Source organism: Microtus pennsylvanicus, chromosome 5 (genome assembly GCF_037038515.1).
Source record: "Microtus pennsylvanicus isolate mMicPen1 chromosome 5, mMicPen1.hap1, whole genome shotgun sequence".
Lineage (NCBI taxonomy): Eukaryota > Metazoa > Chordata > Mammalia > Rodentia > Cricetidae > Microtus > Microtus pennsylvanicus.
Genome location: NC_134583.1, coordinates 82,499,331 through 82,517,185, shown reverse-complemented (window position 1 = coordinate 82,517,185; position 17,855 = coordinate 82,499,331). Strand labels below are relative to the sequence as shown.

Genomic DNA, 17,855 nt, shown 5'->3' with positions numbered 1-17,855 from the left:
TTTTTTTAAATCTCCAGGCCCCTTTCCCGATTCGCATACCGATGTGTAGTGGTACAGACACTACAGGTGGAGGCCCCCAGAGATATTGGAAATTGGGGAGCTGTTGGGAGATCACCCTCTGAAGGCTGGCCAGCAAGCGAATAGGAGATTGATGGTGAGGGCGGATTGAAGATGGGTGCCAGTCATTCTGTGCAAGTGTTGACCGGTCAATTGGTAGTTCTTTTGAGGAAGCAGGGCACCAGAATTAAACAAAGTTTTTAGAGAGACAGTAAATGTAATATAAAAGAGTAAGTTTTTAAAGAGACAGAGTATAGACAGTCAGGTTAAAGGGAGTAAAGAAATAATAAGCCACGAAAGGATGGAATGTGCACAGAGAATTTGGATTACGTATACTGTGTTCTCTTTTAGTTTTTTGGCTGGAGAGAGACATTTGATTCTGGGAACTGCCAAGAAAAGTATCTTGACTTTAAAATATGGGTCTAAGGATATGTTGCTCTGGAAAAGAGGTTCTGCTTTTGGTTCCACAGAGGATGAGAACCTGTGGATTCATTCTAGACTAATGTGGTTTGATGGATCAAGACCCTCTGAAATGTCACTGTGAACCCCCCCCCCCCAAAGATGCAACACCCCAATCAGCAGGAAGTAGTCTAGAGACCAACACCCAAATTCACTGAAAGATTGTTAACTGGAGGAAGTGGGATTTGAGAGCCTGTCCGCCATTGTGGGCCTGATGAGCGGGGTGCAGGCTGCAAGCTTGGGCCCCTTCCATGATTCTGGAGCATGAGTGCACTTCTTGGAGTCCCTGATAGTGGTGGTGCCAGGAGCCCTGCAGGGAGTGAAGCACGTTGGCAACAAGTGCTGAAGCCGAGGTGAACAGGAGCTGCCCAGATCCCAGCTGGGGCTGCCTGTCCACGAGTGGGGTAAGAAGGCGGCAATCCCCAGCTCTGTGCCCCAGGAGTTTATGGCTTGAGCGGTGGGCTTTCCTGAAGGGTTTGCTGAAGCAGAGGCAGGAGGCCAGAGTTTGCGACTGCTGCTACTCAGCTGGTGCTGAGCATCCCTGGCAGAGAGAGACTTTGGGATCACCGTGGCCTGTAGCGGCTGCTATTGTCACCACTGCATATCATATTTGTGCCACGCCCATGCCAGTGCTAATTATATAGAAAGGGGGGATATGTTGGGACTGCGGACCACCAGACCCTGAATTTCTTGTAAACAGCTTGTTTTCCTCTGCTCTGAGCAGGAGACCCTAATGGCAGGGGAGTGGTTTCTGGTGACTGCAGCTGAAAGAGCTGGGGCATGTCCAGAGCCCTATATAAGCTGCCCCTGAGCACAATAAAGGGGGCATTCTTGGCATTCTTGTATCAAGGACAACCTGGTCTCCTCCTTTCTGTCTGTCTGTGTGCTTGTGTTTTTAAATCTCTAGGCCCTTTCCTGATTCGCATACTGACCTGCAGTGGCATGGGCCTTACAGTAGACCAAGTTGGCCTCGAACTCACAGAGATTTGCCTATCTCTGCCTCCCAAGTGTTGGTATTAAAGGCATGAGCCACCACTGCCCAACTGGGAAAGTAGATGTGGTTCCCAAAATACCAGCCATGGTGAGGAGTATATTCGTGCACTCAAATAAGTTTGTGGCCTGTATGTATCTTTTTTTTTTTTTTTTGGTTTTTCAAGACAGGGTTTCTTGTGACCTGTCTCTTGATAGCACTTTGAAAAGTGATTAACAAAAGAAGTTAGGGTTTTGGTTGTTTTTTAAGGATTTATTTCATGTGCGTTGGTGTTTTGTCTGCATGTACATCTGTGTGAGGGTCCCAGATCCCCTGGAACTGGAGTTACAGACAGTTGCGAGCTGCCACATGGATGCTGGGAATGGAACCTTGGTCTTCTTTGTGGCAAATCGACAGATAATGCCATGCAGAGAACTTGGCTATAGTTTATTTAGTGGGTATTGGGAAGGGTATAAGGGTAGAGGGATTATGGAGGGAAGAGATAAGGAGAGAGAGGAGAGGATAGGAGGGGAGAAGAAAGGAGAGGAGAAGAGAGGAGAGGAGGAGAGGAGAGAAGGGGGAGGAGGGAAGCAGGAAGTATATAGAGAGAGGGAGAGAGGGAGAGAAGAGAGAAGGAGGAGGGGAAAGGAGAGAGAGAGAGAGAGAGAGAGAGAGAGAGAGAGAGAAGAGGAGGGGAGGGGAGGGGAGGGGAGACAAGAGGAGATGAGAGGAGAGAAGGGGGAGGAGGGAAGCAGGAATTATAGAGAGAGAGGGAGAGAAGAGAGAAGGGGGAGGGGGAAAGGAGACAGACACACACACAGAGAGAGAGGGGGGAGAGGGGAGAAGGCAGCTAGAAGGGGGGAGATTGTCTCAGCGAGAAGGGGCGGGACTTGTCTCCTAAAGGGACAGGGTACCCAGGTGATGGAAGGCCAGTAGAATAACACTCTTAATCTCCAGTTTTTTGAGGCAGGGTGTCACTACAAGCCCTTGCTGGCCTCAAATACATGGTAAGCCTCCTGCTTCAGCATGGCAAGAGCTAAAGTAACAGGCCTGAGCCACCATGCCTGGTAAAGGACCCTCACTCTACTTTTTGCATAATGATAGCTGTACAGCTGTAGCATCACACAGGGTCTCTGAAACCAAAGTCATCTCTTCTTTTTTATTTTTTTCCTTTTTTCTTTTTGTTTTTTGAGACAGGGTTTCTCTGTAACCGCCCTGGTTCTCGTGGAACTAGCTCTTGTAGACCAGGCTGGTCTCCAACTCACAAAGATCCGCCTGTCTCTGCTGCCCGAGTGCCAGGATGAAAGGCGTGTGTCATCTTGCTTGAGCACTGATCTTTGACCGCATCGTCACAGGTCTGCTCTGTACTTTCTTCCAGGAACTTGACAGTTTTTGCCTGGCATGTTACACCCAGCATTTTAAAAGGCACAATCACCTTTAGGGAGCAGGGTTGATCCTTTTCTCTCCTCCACACACAAATCATTTTCTCAGCACCATTTTTCCCCCAAGAGTTCCTTCCTGGAACTTGTAGCTCACTTTGGCTAAGTGTCACTCTCCCTAGGTAGTATGACCATCTTTGCTGGATCGCGAAGGGTGTCTCACCGTCTGTGTCATTTCCCCAAATATCTCCAGAAGGCAACTTTTTTTTTTTTTGAGACAAGGAAAGCCCTTTCTGAGTGGTGTGGGAAACCCTGTGTCTCGGATGCCTTGAGTGGCCACAGGCGTCCATGGCCTGCTGTGGGAGGCTGGGGGTTGGCAGTCCACAAAGACATGCTTGTCCCTGGACAGAGATGGCCTTGTTCATGGAAATATTTGCTGGTGGCAGAGCTAGGCACAGAGCGGCCCCAGAAGTCCCATATACAGACAGCTTATTGGCTGAGCTGCTTGGAAACCGTTCCTGGGTTTGAGGGTTTAAAGGTCATTCACCCAACAAATGGCCAGACCCTCTTCAGCTGGGGTCTCTGGGGAGTGCCAGCCTTCCCCTCCCCTGCTGACATGTTGGATAGGGATCAGGGTGTGAGGCATGCTGCTATTAGGATACTTACACTCGAACCCCAGCCCAGGTGACCTGGCCTCTCTCTCTCTCTCTCTTTGACTTTTTGAGACAGAGTTTCTCTGTATAACAGCCCTAACTGTCCTGGAACTTGCTTTGTAGACCAGGCTGACCTCGAACTCACTGAGGTCTGCCTGCCTCTGCCTCCCAAGTGCTGAGATAAAAGGCGTGTGCCACCACCGCCTGGCATGTGTCTTTCTTGGTTCATGCCTGCATCTTAAGTTGTGACTGAGCCTCCCGATGCTGAGGACAGTGCTTGGGGCAAGGTTAGAACTTGTTGTCCCTCACTAGCAGGCCGTGAACAGAACTGAGAGGAGCGTAAATGGCTTAGGAAGGTCCGGGGATGACTTGTCCCGAGGCTGCGGCTCTTCCAGCATCACTAGGCGGCTGGCCTTGGTGGTCCTTCCCTATTTTCTTTCTTTCTTTTTTTTTTTTTTTTTTTGGTTTTTCAAGACAGGGTTTCTCTATAGCTTTGGTGTCCATCCTGGAACTAGCTCTTGTAGACCACCTGTCTCTGCCTCCCGAGTGCTGGGATGACAGGCGTGTGCCACCACCGCCCGGCTCCTATTTTCTTTAAAGTCCCTGAGGGTTGAGCTCTGTTGGCAGAGTATGCCTCTATCTCTAGCACCACATAAACCGGGTACATGCCTATGATCCCAGCACTAGGGCATTAGGAATTCAAGGCCATCCTCAGCCATACCGAACGTTTGAGGTGCTATCTCAGACTGTGTCTCAAAAGAATTAAAAAGGGGAGCTGTCTCAGCCTTTAGGAACTCTCCTGCTACAGAGGACCACGGTTTAGCTTCCAGCACCCACGGCTATCTATAGCCCCAGTGGCAGAGGACAGGATCTCTTCTCTGGCCTTTGTGGGCTTCGGACATATATGTGGTATACATACTTACATGTACAGACAAACATTCATACACACAAAATAAAAACAAGAAAATCTAAAAGATATTTAAAAGTAAGCATTTTTACAGTTTAGTTTAGTTTTTTGAGACAAGATCTTCGTATGGAACCCTGGCTGGCCTGGAACTTGTTGTGTGGACCAGAGATCCTCTTGTCTCTGCATCCCAATTGCTGAGATTAAAGGTGTATGCCACCATACCTAGCTCTCGACTTTTCTAAAGGTTCTAGAAGTGGTGGGAAAAGCTGGTACAACTTCTGAGAACCCATTGGCCTGAGCAGACTATCTAGTAGGAGCCAGGTCACATGGGGGTGAGGAGCTGGCAGCTTCTGGGGCAAAGGGAGGCTGCTCTGGAGGTCTAGAGCCTCTTCAGCTCTCCGGAAGCAGCATTAAGTGTTGGGGACAGGTGCGTCACAGATGAGGGAGTAGGGCTAGCTGAGGAAGCACACACAGGATCTGGAGACCCCCAAGGGTGACTCCAGCCATCCTGGAGGCAAGATTGTTGGAAAGCCTGTCCAAGGGCTTCTCTGAGTTGAGAGGCTGGTGCCTGGGAGGCCTGCGGCCGAGCGTAGCCGGGTGGTGGGCTGACTGGAGAGCAGTCTCCACCACTCAGACTCTATACAGCACGCTGAGTACTCAGAGGCCCCTAGCCAGAATCGGGTTCACCTCCAATATTGGAACGCAGGACAGTTCCCATGCCAGGAGCCAGGCATCTAGCAGTCACCCAGAGATGCATAAACAGCTGCCAGCAGATGGCACCAAAGGCCTGCTCCAAAGGCGACACTCTGGGCAGTCAGGCAAGTGCCCTTAAAGAGTAGATATCCAAGTAGCTTGGTGTCCCCTGCCAGCTTGTTAGTGGGGTCTTTCAGGCCCAAGCCCTCTTTTTTGACACGTCTTTCATCTTGGATCAAAGTTTCCTAAATTGTGCCTCTACCTCCCTTCTGGTTCATGCTCCTGGGTCTGTTGGGCTTAGTTCCTGTTCAGAATGGGCTCCTTGAAAGCCAACGGATTGGAAGGCTTTTGGGCCATCTAGACACCCTCTGCATAGCCCTAGGGCCATGATGGACAGGCATGGAGGTGAGTGGTGTCTCCTAGTGTGGCCACAGCACCACCTGTGCATAGGGCTGCTCTCTGCTGGACAGCTCTTTGAAGGGGCAATGCCAGGGGTGCTGATATGCACACGGAATCCCAGGGCAGGAGGCTGGGGTAGAGTGACTCGGAGTTCACCCTGTCTCCAAGGAAAAGGAGGAGGAAGAAGAGGCGGTGTGAGGACTGGGGTCAGGGTACTGCTACCCCAAGAGACAGACATGGAAGTTGCTAGAAGACAACTGGTTTATTGACATAGCTGTGGAGTCCTGAGTCTCATCTCTGGGTCTGAGGCTCCATCCAGTGCTGGGAAGCTCACCAGCCACCTGCACAAAGGCTGGCGGAAACAGTCAGAGACAGCTGTTGTCCCAGGCCCTTTAGGTGGGATCGGACATCTGAAGTCAGTACCTATGTCTAGTCCATTCTTAGATCTTGAAAGAATAGAGAATACAGCATACTCGATACCAGCAGGGCACCCAAGGCCTCCTATCCTGGAGCCTCTAACCGGTGCTAGCAGCGTGAAGGAGTGGGCAAGGTCATCAAGCTGGCCAGCAGGAGTTCAGGCCCATTGTGCAGTTAGCTCAGTGGGTGAGGGGGCAGGAGAATTTAGAGCAAGCAACAGAAGGGAGAGGTGTGGAGTTTGGGGCCCAGCGTCAGAAGGGACAGGAGCCTCTGTGTACACAGGAAAAGAGGCCTTGCCCACCTGGAGAGTCCTGGGGCCTTGGCAGCAGATTGAGGGGGAACTGGCACTGCCAGGTACAGGTTTGGCCGAGGCTAGCCTTGGTTTGGAGAGAAGAAAATGGGTTGGGGGTGGGGCTGGGGGGTGGGGGCAAAGGAGCCACCCACAGGTGTCGCTGCTGAAGGCAGGTGAGCCAGCTGCACCCAGCCCATCTGTGTCCTTGGTATAAAATAAAACACATATAAAAATAATACTCCATGCATCAGGGTTGGGCCTGCTACAGATGCGGCCTCCCCTCTGCCTCTGGCGAAGTATGCAGGTTGGTCTAGCTGTCCTCCGCCTTCCTCTGGTTCTTGGGATTAATCTTGTCTATAACCTCCTCCAGTTCCGACCCACTTTTCTGTGTTTAGGAAAGAAAGATTGGACCTCAGCAGGGAGGTGTGGGGATAGGCTGTACAGGACAGGGTCGCACTGTTTTCTGCTTTCCCAGTGACTCCAGGAGCAGGCGCGTGTGCCAGAGAAGGAACTCAGAAACAGGCAGGAGCCGCTCACCTGCAGGAAAGCCTTCTGAACCATGAGCTGGCTGTACACGCGACTGCCCTCTTCTCCGCACACTTTCTTCAGCTCCTCCTTATTGAGGGAGAAGAGCTGGGGCCCAGTCAAGATTCCTAGGCTCTCCACGATCCTAGGGGTAGGTGGGTGTGAGGGCAGGGCCGTGGGCGTGGTGGTATCCTGGCCCCGCCCCGCCGGCTGTGCACACAGGGCTCACCTGCTACTGAAAGCCTTGGCTTCCAACCAGGCTCGGACTTCGCTGGGATCTGACTGGAAGGTAAGTGGCAGGTGCACCGGCTGGCTGCGCTCCACGCGGAAGTGGCGCTGCGGCTGTGCCTTGTTGTGGCTGATCTTTTTCATGAGCTCCTCATTGACCTCGTCCATATGTTGGATTAGCTCTGTAGGGCGCACGCTCTCAGCCCCTCCAGTTCTCCTCCTTTCCCCAACCCCCCGCACTTCTGACCCCAAAATGGTTCTACTTACCTTCTTTGTTCCCTGCAAACATTGGGGGCACTTTGTGGGTGGGGCTGGCAGGACCCCAGTATTTCTGACCAGACTGCAAAGGGTGGGGAAGAGGTGAGGGGTAAGGTGAGAGGCTATTAGGGCTTACCCAGGACCCCCAGGTGTGTGGGCCAGCTCTCCCCTTGAATAAGACCCCAGGAACCCACACCAGCCCTGGGCCCAGCTTAGGGGCAGCAGATTTCCAGGGCTCAGGTTCAAATGTCACATTGAGACCAGCTGCACCCCTGACCTTAGGGGCTCTGATTGTATTGTAGATAGAATGGAGCCATGGCAGGCGATCACCTGTTCCAAGGCAGCACCCACGTCCTCCTGCCGAACCTCAGCCAGTATGTTGCAGGGCACATAGCCAGCCTGGCCACTGCGATTCCGCAGCTTCCACCACTGCCGGCCATCCTCCAATACCTGCGAAGGTATAAAGTGTCTGGGACACCCAGCAACACCCTGCACAGACCTCTAGAGAGTCTGTGAGAGCCAGAGGCTGGGATCACCTGCCGAACCCTTTACAGAGGGACAGAGAGTCCTCCAGGTGTCTCCTCAAGCCCAGCTCTCCATCCTCTGGGTACCATCTTGGCCTAGTAGGCTACCCCATGTCTGCCTGGCCTCCCCAGTCCTGCGGATAGGGTACCTCTTAACCTGATTCTGAATGTAGAGCTTTCCTCATCCTGCTCCACTTTCTGTCCCTCAGTGGGTGGCCTGGATTCAGGTTTGTCACAGGGAAGCTGGTCTAGGGTAGTGCTCTTGGGTGGGCATAAATGACAAGACCCTGCTGGCTTCTATTGTAAGGCCACCCACCATTGTAGACCTTTAGAGATCCCCCAGACATCAGAAGGCCAGCTTGGTGGCCCAGCCAGACTGTGATGGGGGTCAGAGAGACCCTGTGAACCCAGGTCAAGAACCCTGGGAAGATGGGTGGATTGCACAACCTAGCCCCAGAGCACGGCCCACTTCCCCTGGATAGCCCAAGTCCTCACCTCCAGGACTTCATCCTTGAGCACAGACAGCTCGTTGGCATTGTGTGCTGTGAAGTCATAGAGGATCTTCACATACTTGGCCATGGCTGGTGTCGGCTGGTAGCCCCTGCAGGACCAGGAAGGGTTGAAGAAGACTGGGGTCTCTTCCCGCTTCCCAGCTGTAGCGGCCTCTCCTGCTGCTGCCCAGGTTGCAGTGGAGAGAGGCTGTGCTTATCAGCTGGGAAGGGAAACTGTGACATCCCAGCAGGCAGGAGGGGGCAGAGCAGACTCCAAGAGGCTGGCCCAGCCCAGACTGTCTCAGGGAATCTCTTGCCCTGCTCCACAGAGGGACTAGAACCAGAGAGGTGTGCCTGGGGAGGTAACAGTGTCACACTTTGCCAGCTGACCACAAGGCTAGGATATTTTCAGTCATAGTCCCTTAGAGGCAACCATGTGTCCTCTGGATGCCCCCCACCCCTGCATCCCTGGAGCAGGGGTGAGCTCTGGCTATTGGTTTATCCCCCCAGCCAGGTCACATTCCGGGTTAGTGTGGCCCTGACACAGGGTAATGCCCTATTCAAGAACACCTGAGAGGGAGGAGAAATGGGGGGTTAGGTGTGTGCCCTGTGTACTGACAGGCTGAGAATGATCCTGACATGTGGTCCTAGAAGGGGCACTGGATACCACGCTAAAGAAGGCTAATGCTGGAAATTCTTGTGTCTAGCCCCTGAAAGGGAGCCCCGGGATCACCAGGTAGACCCTGGATTGGAGTAAGAAGCAGAGGAGGGAGAGACAGGAGGGTACCCCCATTTCTTGGGCTTGTGTTTTATTCACTGTGAGATGAAGGGTGTACAGCAGGGGAGGGAGCAATGGGACCCCCAATCTGTGTCCCTGCAACACCACAGTGGCCAGGGTTTGGCAGGGCTGCTGGTGTCCAGTTCTTTCTTTCTTTCTTTCTTTCTTTCTTTCTTTCTTTCTTTCTTTCTTTCTTTCCTTTTTTGGTTCAGTAAGTTTCTAACCTTGGTTTTAATTAATTATTTTTCGAGACAGAATCTCACTATGCAGACATTGGCTGCCTGGGCCTCACAGAGATCTACGTGCCTCTGCCTCTGAGTGCTGGGGTTAAAGGTGTGCGCCATTATGCCCAGGACTCATTTAGGAGCGGAAAGAACAGGCCTTGGGGTCTGAGCAATCTTCTTACTTCAGTCTCTCAAGTGCTAGGAAACAAGCCAGCCAGCACACCTGGGTTTTTGTTTGTTTGTTTTTTGCTATTGTTTGTTTTTTGAGATAGGGTCTCTCGAAGTAGCCTTGGCTGGCCTGAAGCTCACTATGTAGACTCAGAGATCTGCCCACTCTGCATCTTGAGTGCTGGGACTAAAGGCATGCACCACCATACCCAGCCCCTATCCCTTTTTAACCTTGATTGTAAACCAAGAAAGTATAGAAAGGACTGGTGTGAATTAAGGTTGTGTAAGTATATGTAACTGGAAGTTTTTCCTTCAATTGTAGGCTACAAAGTTAAGAAGAAAATTGGTGGCTAACACAAACCCAGTGGTAGTTTTGGAGGTCTGGAGGGTTTTTAACATAATACTTTGCTTGGCTTTTGGTTTTGTTTTGTTTTTTTTAACCTTATAGGCCTTTTGCTTATGTATTATGGTTCCTGGTTTCGTGTTTTTATGGGATTTCTGTGTGTGTATGTGTGTGTGTGTGTGTGTGTGAGTGTATGTGTGCATGTATGTGTGTGTGAGTGTATGTGTGCGTGAGTGTGTGTATGTGTGTGTGTGTGAATGTGAGTGTGTGTGTGTGTGAGTGTATGTATGTGAGTGTGTGTATGTGTGTGTGAGTGTATGTGTGTGTATGTGTGTGCGAGTGTATGTATGTGAGTGTGTGTATGTGTGTGTATGTGTGTGAGTGTGTGTGTGTATGTGAGTGTGTGTGAGTGTGTGCATTTCTGTATGTTTCTTGTGCTTCTTCTTTGCCTCCCCTTTTTCCTGCTTGTTTGTTTGCTGTTTCCTATTCTGGTTCGTTTGCGTTTTGTTGTTGTTATGAGAGAGAAACAAAGGGGTGGATTTGGATGCATGGGGAGGATCTGAGAGGAGTTAGGGGAGGGGAAGCCATGATCAGAATATTTTATATGAAAAAAATACTTTCAATAAGAATTAAAATTATATAAAACAGAATAAAGTTGGATTCTCATTTGGAAACTGAAGTTTTTACAGCAGAGCCAGGCATTTGCCACGCGTGCTGGCAGGCACGCTTGCAGCAGCATGTGGCTCTCACCCTGCGGGGACTTACCTGTTAGTATGTGGGGAGCTGCCTGGCGGTGCAACGTCTTCTGGGGGGAGATCAGAGGAGCTGCTGTGCTTCGGGGAGTGCCGTGTGGACAGTCGGCTCATGGGGGTCATCTGTGGGGAAAGCGTGGAGCTTGGGCTTGAGGAGGTACAGGCTGGGCTAGAGGGACCATGATGAGTGGGGTACAGGGGAGAAGCTTGAATGTGCTGTGACCCAGCGCCATTGAGGACAAAGGATCACGTGCGCGGGCAAGCCAAGCTGGCCTGACATTGCAGGGGCTGGAGTGGACTGTACTGTTGATTTCGGGGTCTTGAGGGTGGTAGCAGGGGTGGGCTGGGGTGGTGAGCTCTGGGGAGGCGTAGGGCTGGGCTGGAGTTCTGACCTGATCACTGGACAGAGATGCTAGTCCTTCTGTTTCCCAGGGAGCCTCCTGTAGGACATCCAGGGGTGGTTCCCAGCCGTTGTGGAACTTAGGCACATAAAGTGGCACCTGTGGCTCCCGGGGCCACTCAGAGCTGTGATTGGCAGACCAGAAGGTCAGTCACATTCCCTGCTGGGACCAACCCACCAGAGACCTCCGTCTTGGTTCATATCTTGTCCCTCTTCCATACCGAGGCCTCATCCAGGTCTCCCCCAATGATTCCCACAGTGTCATCTCTTTGGGGATCAGGTGGCCACGCAGGAAGCCCACAGCTTCAGTGGAAAGCAAAGGGCTGGAGACAGAGCGCGCAATGTCTGGGCCACCACAGGTATTGACAATCTGGACACAGAGAGAGTGTCAGTTGGGAGGCCCAGCCCAGCAAACCCACAAGCCCCAGCCTACCACCCACCGACCACAGTTCTGCAGGCTGTCCCTCAGGGAGGAACTGTGGCCTCCTGGAAACCTAGACACAGCCTGAATATGCTAAGTTTCTTTCACCACCCAAGCCCATGGTGTCATCCTGTTGTCCCTGATCCCACCCTACCCCAGCCCTAGTCACCAGTTCCAGAGGCCCGAAGAGGAAGTGCACCAGTTCAGCCGCGCTGGGGTTTTGTATATGCTTCTGCAGCTTTGCCTGGGGGTGGGGAGCACAAGCAGGTGACAGATGGCGTGTGTGTGTGTGTGTGTGTGTGTGTGTGTGTGTGTGTGTGAGCCAGGGTGACACCCCACCCTCACCAGCATTGTGGGGTGGGGCTGACTCACCAGCAGGTTGAGGGCTAGCTTGATTTTCTGGAAACAGTCAACAAACTCTGCTTCTGAGGGGGGCCGCGCTCGAAGTGTAAGGACACCCTCTGGCAAAAGGCAGAAAGCTATGAGCCTTGGACCCGCTGAGTGGCTGACAAGTCCTTCTTGTTGTTGGCTACTGTCCCCATCCAAACTTAACACCTTCCAGCTTGGTGTACGTCTGCCACGTCTTGCCCCAAATTCCTTCCCTATTATTCCTGTCAGTACCTGCTGGCGCCTTCTTGCTCTTCTTCTTCCCCTTCTTCCGTTGGTTCAATTGCTTAAAAGCCTCAGCTGCCTTCTGCAGCCGAGCCACAAACAATTCAATGTCATCCAGGGCACAGTTGAGGATTTGCTGAGGTTAGAAGAAGGACCAGGGGTCAGTCTGCATTGTCATCAGCAACAGAATGAGCCGGGCTCCTTGCCAACAGCAAGTGGACAAGGATGGAAAAGAGTCCTGGAAAGTTGGGCACCCACCGTTTCCTTTTCTATTCTCTGAGCCAGCACGGCCCGTGGCTCCTCATCCTGGGATTCCCTACGGCGATAACCTGCTGGGGGACAGAGAGCTTCTGAAGGGTTCTTCATAAACCCCAAGGGGCGTTCCACCCACCCGGGGTGCTCCCACCCATCGGGGTGCTCCCACCCACCCTTCAGCCTACCTGGTTCACTGAATGGCACTGGCAATGGCAGGCCCACGCGGTTCTTGGCCTGCGGGGAATCTCCAGCATATCGCTGAAAGGGAATGGGGGCTGGACTCTGAGGAGGGGGCAGGATAGACAGCCTCTGACGGATCTTCTCCTGGTGTCCCCTAGAGGTGAAAGGAAGGTACAGCTCAGCCTGGCCATGGTCCTGCTGGGTGCTGCCACCCTGCAGCCCTCACTACCCAGGCTACTGAGCCCCAAGCCAAAGGGCAAGATCCTTCACTATCCACATCCCTACTTTAGGGTCTGTGGCCGCATCTTCTTCCCCAGTCGGCAGTCAGCCAGGGCACTCTCGATGTCCTCCTGGATCAGCTCCGCCTGGGGACACAGGGTGTCAAGTCGGCTTGTTTAGCTGGCATCATGCCCACCCCTGGCCGGCTGTCTTACCTCAACCTCATCACAGTGGAAGAAATGGATGTCGGGCTTGTTCTGGTCCAAGTCCTGGCACACCAGCAGCAGCACGGAGGGGTAGCGAAGCTGGTTAAGCACTGTCTGGCTGTGCTGCACGGTGGACAGCGGGAAGTTCTCCAGCTCCTCCTGGGGGAGGGTATGTGATGGGTCAGCCATGCCTGACGGGCCCCGGATGTAAATGCAGGCTGCCACCGTGAGCATAGATAAGACCATGTATGCAGTGTGAAAGGGACTGATAGCCCGGGGACCCATGGACACATAGTTACTGGTCATTGCAAGTAGAACATGCTCCACAGATAGGAACACGTGTGTAACTCACAGGTGCAAACAGGAACACAGCCCAGACTTGGCCCATAGGCAGGGACATAGACGTTAAACTGGTGGCCCAGAGCATAGCCCCCGGGGCATAGCCAGGTCTGGCTTGACATAGCCAGTCAGGCTCTTGCAGAGAACAGGGCTCGGCAATCTAGCAGGTACAGATCTAAGGCACCCTAAGTTGCCAAAAGGGGCCTAGACTTTCAGCTAGATCCACTTTTCCCCACCCACCCTCAGCCCATTCCCGTCCACAGACTAGCAGGGCCACACGCATCTGGATGAACTGAACATCTGGCCCTGCCTCTGCCCGTCCGCTCGCTGCACTTACCTGAGTCTCCACGTCCAGCAGTCGCAATGATTTGTCATTCACCTGCAGCAGCATTTCCTGGGCCCAGACCTTCTCCTTGGAGCTCAGCTGCACCAGCTTCCGGATGGCATCATCCACTGAGGCAATAGCCTCACTCTTGTCCATGATGAACGTGACCAGGTGCTAAGGGAGGGGTCAGAGGTCACCGCTGGGCATAGTTCTTCTACTCCTTAAACCCTGAGGCACCAAGGGAAGGCCTCAGCCAACTAGGGATCCTGACCGGTCGCAGCTCCACCTCAGGTGGGAGAAAGAATCCTTCTGCTCTGGTGTGTGTCTTTGTTGGTCATGATCGCTGACTAAAGTCCTCAAACACTTTCAGACTGGGGCAGGAGAGGTGGCTCAGGGGTTAAGAACAAGGACTGCTCTTCCAGAAGACTGGGGTTCAGTTCTCAGCACCCACATGGCTGCTCACAACTGGTTCCAGGGGCTCTGATGCCCTCTTTGGACTTCTACAGCCTTGAGTCAAACACATGGTGTACAGACACATGCATGCAGGCAAAACACCCACACATGAAAAAACAAAATTAAATCATTTTCCGGACTGCCTGGATATGGCGGTACATGCTTTTAATCCCAGCACTCAGAAGGCAGAGGCAGGCAGAGGCTCTGTGAGGTTGAGGACAGCCTGGTCTATAGAGCAAGTTTCAGTCCACCCACAGTGAGACCCTGTCCCAAAAAATATACATAAACAAAAAACAAATAAATGACAAAAAAAAAAAGAAGCCAGGTAGTGGTGATGCACGCCTTTAATTCCAGCACTCGGGAGGCAGAGGCAGAGAGATCTCTGTGATATTTCTGTACCAATCTGTGATACTGAGGATCAAACCTAAGGCTTCATGCACAGTAGGTGAATACTTTACACACTAAACCACACCCTAAGCTCCTCACCCCCTTTCTTTTTTTTCCCCAGTAATCCTCATACCTCAGCATCCCGAGTAAGTGCTGAGATTACAAGCCTCTGCCACCTCCCCTTGCTTATGGTTAGTTTTCTTTTTATTTTCTTTTTTTGTTTGTTTGTTTGTGTTTTTTTTTCGAGACAGGGTTTCTCTGTGGTTTTGGATCTTTTTATTTTCTTTAATTTATTTTCATTTTATGTATATGAGTGTTTTGCTTACATGTATGTACGTATGTATGTGTAGCCTGTGTGTGCCTGGTGTCAGAGGAAACAAGAGTGTCAGAGCCCCTGGAACTGGAGTTATAGGTAATTGTGTGCTGTCTGACGTGGGTGATGAGAACCAAACTTGGGTCCTCTGTAAACGCCATTTCTGCAGCTCCTGCTTAGTTTTGGTTTATAGACAGAAAGAGTGGTGACACACGCCCTGCAGGCAGAGGCAGGCGATCTCTGTGAGTTTGAAGCTAGCCTGGTAAACAGATTGAGTATCAGGACAGTCAGAGTAGTTACACAGAGAAACCCCATCCCCCACAAAACAAAACAAAACAACACCTAACCAAAAAACTGAAGAAGGGCAGGAGCACAAAGTCTGTGAAAAAACAAACAACTTCCTCAACTTCTGAGTTCTGTTAAAGGTTTCAAGACACTGTCTCACCGTTACAGGTGTGTACCACACACTGGGTTATAAATAACTTTTTATTTTTTTATTATTTTATTTGCTTCCTTTGAGACAGGGTTTCATTTTTGCCCTGGCTGGCCTGGAACTCACAGAGACCCATCTGCTTCTTCCTCCCGTGTGCTGAAAAGAAAGGCCTTCACCATTACACCCAACTGTTTTCGTTTATTATTTTATTTGGTTTTGGAGACAAGGTCTCATATGTAGCTCTGGCTTCCCTGGAACTCATTACATAGACCTTGAACTCATAGAGATCTGTCTGCTATGGTCTAGGGAACTCTGGGATTAAAGGTATGCACCACTATGCCAGGCCTTGTTTTTCATTTTTTTTTTTCAGCAGAAAGAATGGAGTTTTATTAAGGGAAAGTGAGAAAAAAATCCTGGTTCTAAAGGAGGAGTAAGCTCTTTGTTTTGAACTCTCAGAGATCTGCCTGCCTCCGCCAGTCCCTCCCCCCAGTGCTGGTGTTAAAGGCCTGAAGCACCATTCCCCTACCCAATGTAACTTTTTAACAAAGTGAACTAGATGAAGTCTTGCTAAATAAAAAGATTGCAAACTGACACTCTGAAGAGACCATTATTTCAGGAATGAGATATTGACTCTTTCACTTATCCTACTAACCAGGGCAGAAAGTCCCTGTGAGCTACACTGTGTGTTTAGACTCAGAGAAGCAGGGGCTCTCATCTTGCCAAGCTTCTCTGCTGACAAAGTGGTGACACCTTGAAAAGCTTATGTTTGCATCGTCCCTTCCAAATTCTTTTACAGAGGCAAGATTTCCTGCAGGTTGATGGCTGAGACAGACTCAACAATGAGTAGGCAGAAACACTGGGGAGGGCACAGGTCTTCCATTTCTGTGAGGCAAGGTAAACACTGAAACAAAATGCCACACAATTAGCCATACAAAATCGGGCTGCTAGGTGACAAAGAAGGACGCAGGAAGTCACAGAGTGCGTTGACCTCAGGGGAACGAGAGTAGAAATCAGTACTAAAAACTTCAGCAGGGTGTGGTGGTGCAAAGTTGCAATCTCAACACTTGGAAGGTTCAAGACAGGAGAACCAGGGGTTCAAAGTCCTCTTCATCCATATAATGTTCCAGGCTGGCTGGTCTGGGAGCTATGGGGCCCTGTCTCAAAGACAATCAAATGACTAAACTAAGGTGGGCATGGTGATAGACGATAGTAATCACTGCACTTGGGAAGAGGAAGCAGGGGATGAGGAATTCCAGGTTAGCCTGGGCTACAGAGTGAAACCCTGCCTCAAAAACATATGAATGAATGCATGTATGAATGACATATAGTAAAGATAACTTATGGATCAAAATTGAAGTCACAACCAGGCAAATGGCAATGGCTCATGCCTTTAGACCCAGCACTCAGAGGCAGAGGGAAGTAGGTCTCTATGAATTCCAGGCCAGCCTGCTCTATGAGTTGTAGGCCAGCTAGGGATACATAGTATGACCTTGTCTTAAAAAGAAAAAAAAAAAAAAGAAGACGAAAAAAAGAAAAACAAAACCAAACAAAAAATGAGGTCACAAAAAAATGTAAAAGTATTAAAATATTTGGAACTGAGTAAAAACTTACATATCACAATTTGTGAGATAAACTAACATTTCAGCAAAAATTTTAACTTTCACTGAATATATTAGACTTTAAAAAAAGCACTTAAGATCAATTATCTAAGCTTTTACCTTAATAAGCTAGAAAAACCTGCTGGGTGTGTGGTTCAGTGGTAGAATCTTGTCTAGCATGTACAAGGCCCTAGTTTCCATCACTAGTACTGAAACTAAACAAACAAAGCTGGCAAAACACAATAAAACAAGACCCAAAGTATATACAAGAAGGAAATTAAGGGCAAAAGGACAAAATCCACAGAGAAGTAAACAACACAGAAAGTTAAGTTAAAAATTTAATAAAGCCCAAAGCTAACCCCTCAGCAAGGGTTATTAGAGGCCACACAGATATCTCAGTGGGACGTGGCAGTGGTGTCTGCCTAGAAACACAGCACCAGTTGGAGAGGCAGAGGCAGAGGAAGCAGGAGGGGTCACTGCAAATTCAAAGCCAGCGCAGTCTGAGAAACAGGATCTAGGCTAGCTTGGGCTAACTTGAAAAACCCTGCTACAAAAACAAACAAAAATACCCAAAGCCAAAACCAACAAACAAAAAACCCTAAGAAACAACTGCAACAATAATTAAAAAGCAAAACAGAAACAAAAACAAAAAAAAAAGCAAACAAAAATACATCAAGGATTTTCAGAAAGAAAAGAAAGGGCGTTACTACAAATCATACAGACACGAGAACGAAACTTGCACACAGAGAAAACCTTGCAGGCCAGGCGTAGTGGGACAGGCCTTTGATCCCAGCATTCAGGAGCAGAGGCAGGTGGATCTCTTGAGGCCTGGTCTATAGTTCCAGAACCACCAAGGCTACATAGAGAAGCCCCATCTCAAAAAGACCAAAATAAAACAAAACAAAATCCAATAAACAAATAACATTTAAAAACCCAAACAAAGGAATTCTTGCATCCAGAAGCCTCTGGTAAATCCTAATAAATATTTAAGTAAGAAATTGTACGTATGCTGCTCCAACTTTTCTGGAAATAAAGGGAAAGGATGATTTCCCCACTGTCTGAGGTCAGCACAACCCTGATGTGCGAACCTGCATGGTTCTCATATAGAGAACTGAGATAAACATCTCTAAGGGACGTCTGTTTTTAAAAAGAGGCCTTCAGGGCTGGGGAAATAGTTCAGAGATGAAGGGCACATAG

At 50.3% G+C, this 17,855-nt stretch overlaps 1 protein-coding gene across 2 annotated transcripts in view; it reads right to left on the bottom strand.

Annotated features, from left to right (window-relative positions):
- Nucleotides 1-5,760: 5,760 nt before the first annotated feature.
- The window catches only part of Eps8l2 (EPS8 signaling adaptor L2), a 21,993-nt gene continuing 9,898 nt past the window's right edge, over nucleotides 5,761-17,855 (bottom strand). The window contains exons 5-21 of one of the 2 annotated variants that reach the window (XM_075972743.1): nucleotides 13,487-13,648; nucleotides 12,820-12,969; nucleotides 12,671-12,750; nucleotides 12,391-12,539; nucleotides 12,209-12,282; nucleotides 11,960-12,086; nucleotides 11,711-11,799; nucleotides 11,508-11,582; nucleotides 11,139-11,287; nucleotides 10,910-11,042; nucleotides 10,531-10,640; nucleotides 8,257-8,362; nucleotides 7,568-7,687; nucleotides 7,247-7,319; nucleotides 6,981-7,161; nucleotides 6,764-6,896; nucleotides 5,761-6,611 (exon numbers count right to left, since the gene is read on the bottom strand). In XM_075972743.1, the coding sequence (XP_075828858.1) occupies nucleotides 6,537-6,611; nucleotides 6,764-6,896; nucleotides 6,981-7,161; nucleotides 7,247-7,319; nucleotides 7,568-7,687; nucleotides 8,257-8,362; nucleotides 10,531-10,640; nucleotides 10,910-11,042; nucleotides 11,139-11,287; nucleotides 11,508-11,582; nucleotides 11,711-11,799; nucleotides 11,960-12,086; nucleotides 12,209-12,282; nucleotides 12,391-12,539; nucleotides 12,671-12,750; nucleotides 12,820-12,969; nucleotides 13,487-13,648 (1,986 nt within the window). In that variant the 3' untranslated portion in view covers nucleotides 5,761-6,536. The remainder of the gene's footprint in view (nucleotides 6,612-6,763; nucleotides 6,897-6,980; nucleotides 7,162-7,246; nucleotides 7,320-7,567; nucleotides 7,688-8,256; nucleotides 8,363-10,530; nucleotides 10,641-10,909; nucleotides 11,043-11,138; nucleotides 11,288-11,507; nucleotides 11,583-11,710; nucleotides 11,800-11,959; nucleotides 12,087-12,208; nucleotides 12,283-12,390; nucleotides 12,540-12,670; nucleotides 12,751-12,819; nucleotides 12,970-13,486; nucleotides 13,649-17,855) is intronic. The other variant, XM_075972745.1, reaches the window with a different exon arrangement.